A 9456-nucleotide genomic window follows, 5' to 3' on the forward strand; every position below is an offset into this window, starting at 1 on the left:
TCTGTGGAGAAATTCACCATTATTGAGGAGACCAAGTAGGAAGTGGCCAGAATGATTTCTTAATTGCTTTGTTCACTTTGATTAGCACACCAAATCCCTGCTGAAGACATTAAGGAGAAATTTAACTGTTTGCTTCTGTTTAAAGAAAATGCTTAAACTAAGAGGCACTCCAGGTATGAGCCTACAACTCATCTGCACAAACTCGGCAAACATCAGACATACTGTGAGTACCTCAGAAAAAAACCTGTATGTCCCCAACCCTGGAATGGCAGGAGAAAACAAAAGAAGGAAGCGGAAGCCAACGATCTAGTAGATGTAGAGCCCGTCCTCAGACAGACCATCAAAGAGAGGACTCTACAAAAAAGCGTAACCCAGAGACTGAATATGGAAAGTGAAGAAAACCAGACTCCCTGATCAGTTCAATTCTAAGCGGTAGATTTTGGTCACCCAAATCCTGACAGCAGGGACACATGGGGAAGGTGCCGTCTGGAGGCCAGTTACAGGTGTGTATCACACAGGGAAAAATAACAAAGACAACAGTACACTTGCAGGTTATTTTATGTTTACAAACACAAGGCTACATGAGCCCCTAAAAATGAGTGTACTTGCTAGAAGATCCCGAGTGTACCAGCCAACAGAGAGAAGAACAAGGCAGGAAGCTGCAGAAGTACAGTAAGAATTCCAAAGTGTAATACTAGCGTAAATCAGTAGGCAATGGAGGGAAAATCATCTTCCACATAGGCCACTTGAGGTGAACTGGAGTCTGCTGGGCTACATCAACTCAAAAGCCACGCTGTCAAGCTCCTTTGAGAGTTTGTCCTCCAAGGCCTTCTAGGGTGAGAGAAAACGAAGTGGAATCAGTGACCGTGGAACAGTTTTCATACGTTGCTGGAAAACAAACATATCTACAATGATCACACCCTGGGAGGTTATTAGCACTGATTGATTAACCCAGGTGCTGAGTTGGAAGGACTCTCTACTGCACATTGCAGGCAGCTACAGAGGAATCTCCAAATGAAGGGCTAAATGAGCTCAGCTGTCTTTCCTCTGTGCCCCAATGTGATATTGGACACCTTCCACCTCCCAGAGGTGGGTATTCGGACCAGAGAACAGCCTGGCTAAGGGGAGCTTGTATTCCTGAACCAAAAGCAAGTGGCTTACCAACATGGGCAGGCTCACCTGAAAACACAGTAAATGCTCTCAGCTAGCTGTGATTTTTGATCACAGCTTGAAGGCCCAGCACTGAACAACTTGTGCTTTGTGAGCAAGCAGGCAGTAGCCTGAAGAAACGACGACAGGTTTTATGGGGCTCAAACAGGGCCCAGCTCACCCCGTAAAGCCACGTGTGAACTTCCCAAGCAGCTTTACAGATGTTTCCCAACAACCACACCTGCAGATGACACAAGCACGGAGGAAATGGGCACTGTGTTTTACAAGGGAAGGTCCCCACTGCAGTCTACAAGGCAGCTTGTTGAATAAAATCTGGGCCCCAGAGCTCTCTGAGAGTTCAGCAGCAGCCAGGAACATTGTGAGACCAACACAACTGAGTGAATAAACATTCCAACAGGTGAAGCAGGCAAAATCCATAGGGATGCAGCTACTTAATACCCACTGATACCACTATGTCCAACTGCCTTTGTAGCTCAGACATCATTCCTCCACCATTTCCCCTGAACAATATGCACAGTTTCTGCCTTACCAGAGTAAATTTCCCCTTGAGATCATTAAGAACTACAGTATGAGGTGGGTAAATCTGTAATCAATTAATACATGTAGCTTCTGAAAGATTAAAAAAAACCTTACCAGTTCTAGTTTTGCTGCTTCAACCATCACTTTTGCCAGGGAAATACTCTAATGAGAGAAGATGGCAAAAAAATCAGTATTTCAGCAGGAAAGAGTACCTGCCCCTTTGCAAGGGTCTAGTGATTCTAGCCACAGGTGAATTCAATGATAATAAAACTAGTTTTGTGTACACCCTTCACGTGCAAAAAGTACTGAAATTAAAAGCCTAGTATTGGTTTGGTTTGGGCAATCCTGTATTTTACAAAAGTCTTGTATAGCCTAAAGTCCAAAAAAACCCCTCAATTAAAGCAATTTTCCAAACCTGCCAATCAAGGGACCTGATTTTAAACATATTTGTGCATGAATTTTCCAAAGCACAATAAGCTTGCATGGATAAACCTCCCTCCCTCCTGCTGCCTGCACCAGAAATGAGGTGTTGGGCTCTCCCTGTCCCCACTGACAGCCAGACATGAGGAGGGAACTGGAGAACCCAATTTAGTTTGAATGTCGTGTTCCACTTGAGGGAAGGAGGCAGATGCCTTGGGAGGAAGATGGATTAAACAGAGGAACAGTCCCACCCTTCAGCCTTTTTTTCTAGGAGCAAGACAGCAATGGTTGTGTGAGAGAGATGGGAAAACTGTTTCCAGAGAGCTGAGTACCCAGCATCCTAAAGAGAAATCAAAGAAAATGATGGAGCAGCCATTTTAGGGGACAAGGCCTATATTTGGCTCTTTCTTCATCACCCTTAAAATCTTGTTTAGAGCTCTAACCTCTGCACCACGTGCTGTGTCCACCATACTGACAGCCTGATGACACGTATAGTTAATATACTGGCATATATATTACATTTTCTTCACATATTTCTTTGTCCAATTTCTAGCTAATTCACCTCGACACTAATTCACCTGGCAAATCTGTCCACTTTGTTAGAACAAAGCTTGCCTGGCAAGCATACTTAATTTCTTGGCTTTTATTAATAAATAGTCTTTTGTTTAAGTTAAGTCTTTGGTTAATATCATTAACAGACCTGTAGGTCATCCACCTGTCCACCAAAGCATCACAATATCCTTTAAATTCTGAAGTTCGTTAAAATTAATCTGATTTGCAAATACAATAGAACAGTAGAATGAATAATTACGAAAGGTAATTCCAAGTAGATCTTCTGTTCCTTCTTCAGAGATGCAACTTTTTTCTCCAGTGAAACCAGTTCCTGTGAAGAGAGCCAGGCAGATTATACTCTAGAGTCTTAAAGAAGTGATTAAATCAGTGAAATAGATCCACAATTACCCAGAGCATTTCAGAATTCACAGACGTTGTCAAGAGCTTTCATCCTCCTCAACACACATGAAAAACTAAAGTTTTGCAACAGCAAAAAGACCCTCCCTTACACTTGTACTGCTTTGCTTATTTTGGTAACAAGGGGAAATAATTTCTCTTTGAGGCTGCAAACTGAGAACCTTCCACAGTCCTCAACTCTTTTCAAATAATCAAGGTTACAAAAAAAAAAAAAAAGATGAAGTCATTTGTGCTGCCCATTTCATAGAGCTCTTGACAAAGCAGATCTAGAAATGTCAGGGAGTCAAACCTTACCTTATGCTAGGTTTCTAGAAGACAACAAGCCCAGGAAATTGCCTGTGGCTTTTCAGTTGTAAAATTTCAACAAAGTTTAGTTGTGGTCAGTACTCTCCTAAAACGCTGTGCAATGTAAGCATTGCCACCCAGTGCTGGTTCATGAGAACGACAGCAGGGAAATCAGGAAACCTGCTTTCACTGTTCCGCTCAGAAACATGCAGGAAAAGACAGCAAAAGAAATCAGGAGAAAGACCAAGTTCTCACTACAATGACAGCAAAACATATTAAGATGTGGTGAGTGCAGACAGACAAACACAAATGTCACATGTACAAACGTTTCAGCCCAAAGCTAGAGAATCTTTAGGTACAAACTCAAGAAACGTGCTTTTTTCTTTAATACATATCCCACTGGGCTTACAAAACAGCTGAAAAATGTAATGTTTAAGGACACAAGAAAAAAATAGCACACAGTTGTTGGGAATTTGGGTTTCACTTGACCTTGTCCTCTTGCTTGGAAGTGCCTGAAAGTAGGTTTATTTCACATGAAGTAGGAGGAATCGTGGGTCATTCTGTCAAGAAACTGCAATACACAGGTAGCCACGTAATGGGATACAGTCCACAGAATATCCACCCTGTTTACAACATGGATCAAGTAAAGGAGGTAGAGCACAGGCTGCCAATTTGCTTTCAGTGGCAGGAAACTTATTCCATGAAAATTCTCCAATAGATGCTTCTAGGATTTCCTAGGAGAGAGAAACCCATTCAACAGACCCCAGTTCATGGGTATCCATCTACAGGATTTTTATTTGTGCTTTTTCGACCGTGAACATTTGTTCAGATAACCAAACAGCAAACTGCATTTCCTGAAAAGGAAGAACAAGCAAGCCTAGTCTGTACCACTCTAGAAACAGCCATCCTGTAACCAAAGACTTACCTCAGATAATTGCACCAGTGCCTTGTGTGTCAGGGATGTGTGGAGCCCACGGGCAGCAAGCTCCCTCTGCAAACAGGAGAGAGTTCATTTGTAACTGAGGACAAAACGTAACAAGGAAGAGAAAGATTTCACCGTTGCCTCTTATTTTTATCTAAACAGGCAAAGAAGAAAGCAACAGAAATGTGCAATTTGAGCCACAGCCAGAGCTGCTGTATGAAAGCAGTTGCTGCTAAAATTTCTATCAATAACAAGTCTTTCCAGAAAACTAGAGGGAGAAGAGCACTTGGCCAGGCTTGAAAGAGGCTTTTTAGTAAAATGCACCAACTGTAATACAACACTTTCCATCTCATATTTGTCAAGTTATCAGACAGTATCTAAGTGTTAAACAAAGCATTCACATGTCCTTCATCATTTAGGAAAGGTGAAGGAGCAGGCAATGCAGCATTTGCTTTCTGCATTTAATCATCCATTAATTTCAAAAACTGGCTATATTCAGAATTCTGAGGCGCAACTTAAGCTCATGGAATCAGCTGCTCTACTGGTAGCTGCCTGTATTCTCTTATATGACAGTACCTCACAATAACCACAAGGTAATCCCAGCTAACACAGTTCTCAGGAAAAGAGGAGAAAGGCTTGTATTGTTTATAGGATGTGCTGAGAGACCAGCAGGAACAACTGAACTGCAGTAACATATTGTTCTGTCAGCCCAAGAGTCCTTGGTCCGAGCCTAGGAGGCTCCTGGAATATCTCTGTAACTACAACTTTGGGCCTGATCAACCATGGCTGTGTCATCCCATCACAATGCCTTGTCACAAAATCCTTTCCACCTACCTGAGCATCCTTGATCCTGATTTCTAATTCCAAACATTTATCTGTCAGGTACGTCATGGTCTTAAGTTGTCTCTCTACTTTGACAGATTGTTTTTTCTGAAGTTCCTCTGTATTCTCAATATGCCTTAAAAATAATACAAAAAGAAAAAAACTTTTACATTCAAAGAGATACCAGCATACCAATACTGCTACTTATCTATGCTCAAGCTAAACCCCTTAATACAACCAACACAAGAATGGAGAACACAGAGAAAAACTTGTACTTCCCTGTGAGATTTCCCACTGGAAACATGTACAGCTGTCACCTCCAGAATCCCAAAGGCCAGTGAAAATAATGGCTAAGGGAAAGCCATCTGCCTAAAAGCAAAGGGTAATAGTCTTGTGCACAATTCCCTAACTGAGTTAGAGATGTGTTATACGAGCTAAACTTCAGATCACAGAGGGGGACCACAGCAAACCTGCACAAAGCATACAGGTTTGGTATCTCTGCTACAAGCAGCACCACAGTTACCACTTTAAAACACACACAAAAAAAAACAAAACCAAAATAATTAGACTGGAAGAGAGCTGTGGAGATCATCTGGGCCAATGCCCACTCACGGCTGGGGCTGATCCTGCTGTGCTTGGCAAAGCACTTCATTTTACATCCTCCAGGGAATGGACTTGATACTGAATTTTTTATATATATATAATTATGAAGTGTCTCACACACTGGTTAAGGGAAATTCTTACCTGGGAATGGTTTTTGTTTTGCCTGGCTCCTTCACTCTGGCTACAGACCCCATGCTAAATGTGCTAGGAGAATCAGGTTTGCCCTCAGCCTCAGAAAAAGGCAACTGGTGGAAGATGCAAGCTCATATCTGAAAACTGCTTATAGACCATTTATGTGTTAAAATAATGGGTCTGATGGTATCCCAAATCTCTTCTGATCACCGAATGTGTCCATGGTACATGGCTTTTCATAGATACCTCCAACTACTTTGAATTGGACATGTGTCAAACCCCTGGAAATTTAGTTATCCTTGTCAGTTACCACAACCAGTGTTGCCCACGGCAGAGATCAGCAGTACTGCTTGCACCTTTCCCTTTTCCTCATCCACTACTCACTCCAGTAACTGCTTGCTCAACATCAGGGCTGAAGTCAGTTTATTCTTGACGTCATCCAATTTCTGCTGCATTTCTCTGTTTTTTTGCGTTGTTTCAAACTGCTCCGAAGTCATATTATTGATGGCACAGAAGAGGCTGGTGAAGAGAGAAACAGTGGGAATGCTCAGAACTATTGTTATTCTTTTCTCCGCACTTTACACAAATGACTTAGTTTTCTCGTGATATTATCTTAGGAGGAAATTAAAGTAAGTCACTGGGGTAATTTGCTTTCTTTAACTAACACAGATTCCAAATGGAAGGAAAAATGGGGCAGCAATCTGAGTAGGAGTAAGTGAAAAACACCTGGCACCCCGGTGAATAAAACCACTGGGTTTGAAACCACCCCCAGACTCCACTCCTGCCTTGCCAAATCGCCTTTGAGAGAAACTGTATTCAGTCCCTGAAAACACACAGCCCTGAGATGTGCCCAGCAGCATCTGAGCCTCTCCCTAAATGGTTCAAAGCTGCTTTTCCCTCCAGCTCAGGAGAAGAGCTCTAAGAGCCAAGATCCTGAACATGACAGAAGAATTGGATTCCAAGGCAGATTTTGGCCTTTCCTTACTGCAGTGGTGCTGTGTCAGGGGCCAGAGCCAGGCTAGGGAGAGGGACCCAGGAAGACCAGACTAACCAGATGTCATTTCTCTGTGGCTGAGGGAGTCTCCTCACATGAACCAAGGCCAGATGAGAGAGAAGAATGAGGAGATGAGACTGGAAGACCAGTCACAGTTCCCCAGTCCTTGCCTAAGCAGTGTGAATGCTGCTCTAGCTTGGGCTACCTGGCACAACAGTCCAAGTGGCAGCACCCTGAAGCCACTGGCCACAAAAACACGAGCAAAAAAGAGGGATTTAACTCTGTCTGAGACCCTTCTCAGGCTTCAGAGCCTTCCTTTGCTGGGCTAACCTAACTTTGTGCTCAGTTCCTGTGTGCTCCAAAGCTGCCCAGTGGTGCAAAATAAGCTGGAAAATAAGATTCCTGGGGTCAAAGTGAAGTTTAAATCTGCTGTTGTGAGAAAACAGAGGGAAAGAGCACAGACCATCACCTCAGATGCAGAGTGTGAAGAATTACCTGGTAAGAGACGTGTCTTTTGTTTGGAGTATCACTGCACTTTTTGCCAGACTAGAGAGGTCCCTGGAGGCTTTTCTGGACAGACTGGTTGGGGAAAGACCCAGGTCTTCGAAAATGTCCTGCATTTCCTTAGCTGGAACACAAATACAACCCAAAATTAGATAATTTTTTAATATTTGTGTTCTTTTAAAGAACTCTCCAAAGCTAGAACCCAATCCCACATCAGAAACTTGCCTACCTCTCTGTTGTCAGGGAAAGAGACACTTTAAAAGAAGGCTTAAACATGCCAAACTGTTGCCACGTCCCCGTTTGTCAAATAAATTCAGTGTATTAAGGGAGAAAGCACTGCTCCACTCCTTCCCTGACCAGTCTGAACTCAGACAAACAGGAGTCCACCCTTGTGTTACAGCAGTGACCACACGTAGGTCTTCTCCCCACAGAGCTCAGTTTAAGCCTGTTCCTAAGCATGCACATGCTTGTCACAGACAGACCCAGGAGGTCTGTCTCCATCATTGTTTGTTTGATAGCAAGGCACTAGAGGACTTGAAGTAACAAAACCAAATGTTTTTTGGTTTTTTTTTACAAAAACGTCTTCGTGTGTAGAATCTTCTCACAAAGAATTAAAATTCCTTCCTGAAAAAAGCCAGTGAAGGGACAATCCTTTAGTAACGGAGTTAAAAATGTATTATGGTTCCCTGAACCACTCCCTTTCTCCAAAAAACCAAGATGTTATCAAATACTCAGTCTAGACTGCTTGAGTGTAACTTAATCACCTCACTATTCTTTTAGATTCCTCCAGTGTTCTCCTTAACAGTGGCTTAGCACCAGCTGCAGGGTTGCTTCCCTGTCTATCCAGACAGTATTTCCATGCTGTGCTATCCAGCCCAGCAGGTTAAGAGGTTTTAGCAACTAATCTCTTGACCAACCTTATGTCACTAAGTAAATTTTGCTGAAAGGATGCATTTTGTTCTGTATCAGAACAAAAGCTGAGTTTGTTTCAACTACATATATTTTTTTTTCTCAGATTCTAAAAAATACAATACAATCTTCAGGATCCCTAAGAAAATCCTAACCTGGACAGAACTGAGAAATGGAGTTTCAAACTCACTTGCTGCTTCATGCACTGCTTCCTGATGCTTCATGTCCTCTATCAGCAAAGAAACATCCCTCTCTTTGGCTTCACAACATTCCATAAGATCATGCAAGATATCCACTGTCTTTTCATTCACCTCGTCTGATGGAATAAAGTGATCCCCATATATCTTCTTCAGCCATGAAGAAACCTGCCAGAGAAGAGAAACAAAAAACCAAGGAATCATGTGAAATGACAGAAAATAGCTGATATATGTGACAAGTGTGAACTGCTGCAACCTCTGAATTCCTGAAGAATAACTCCTACTACATCAGTCCAGGCATGGGTGGGAAAAGGGGAGAAAAATTCCTTTGTCTCTTCTTTAAACGTCCACTGTGGTTTAGAAAACAAATTCCCTTTTAATCTGCCTCAGTTCTCTGGGCACTTCCTTATCCCCATGTGATAAAATTTTATCTTTTTATTCACATGACCTGTTGGGTACGGACACACCAATGATCCAAGAGATGTTAAATGTATGTTTGGGAAGCTGGTAAAAACTGCGTTAAAGCACATGGAATAAAACTGCCCAAAACATGATCACTAGGAACAGTCTCTGTGGGATAGTGGGACAGAAAAAGTCACTACACTGCGCAGGAATGAGCCCTGCAAAGCATTCCGAACACTGAAAACAAGGTCAGAAATGAGAGACTAACACAGTACTCTCATGAAGTACTGTGATTACAGAATCGTAGAGTCATTTAGGTCGAAAAAAGCCCTCTAAGATCACGGAGTCAAACCCTTCCCCAGCACTGCCAAAGCCGCCACTAACTCATGTCCCCAAGTGCAACACCCACAAGGCTTTAGATCCCTGCAGGGATGGTGATTCCACCACTTCCCCGGGAAGCCTGTGATAGGGCTGGACAACCCTTTGAGTGAAGAAATTTTCCCTAATATCCAATGAAATTAGGTTAGAAAGGTTAGATTATGACTAGAAATAAGTGAACACATGGGAGCTCTACACTGAGGGAACATAAATTCTTTCTTAACGCTGCC

General features: G+C 42.6%; 1 protein-coding gene across 1 annotated transcript in view; it reads right to left on the reverse strand.

Annotated features, from left to right (window-relative positions):
• Window positions 1–540: 540 nt before the first annotated feature.
• The window catches only part of HAUS1 (HAUS augmin like complex subunit 1), an 11810-nt gene continuing 2894 nt past the window's right edge, over window positions 541–9456 (reverse strand). Inside the window, exons 3-10 of the mRNA XM_029962146.1 lie at window positions 8440–8614; window positions 7332–7464; window positions 6227–6361; window positions 5120–5243; window positions 4289–4354; window positions 2921–2992; window positions 1804–1851; window positions 541–831 (exon numbers count right to left, since the gene is read on the reverse strand). Of these exons, the coding sequence (XP_029818006.1) occupies window positions 772–831; window positions 1804–1851; window positions 2921–2992; window positions 4289–4354; window positions 5120–5243; window positions 6227–6361; window positions 7332–7464; window positions 8440–8614 (813 nt within the window). The 3' untranslated portion in view covers window positions 541–771. The remainder of the gene's footprint in view (window positions 832–1803; window positions 1852–2920; window positions 2993–4288; window positions 4355–5119; window positions 5244–6226; window positions 6362–7331; window positions 7465–8439; window positions 8615–9456) is intronic.

The sequence above is a fragment of the Manacus vitellinus genome, unplaced genomic scaffold (genome assembly GCF_001715985.3).
Source record: "Manacus vitellinus isolate BGI_N305 unplaced genomic scaffold, ASM171598v3 scaffold_42_pilon, whole genome shotgun sequence".
Lineage (NCBI taxonomy): Eukaryota > Metazoa > Chordata > Aves > Passeriformes > Pipridae > Manacus > Manacus vitellinus.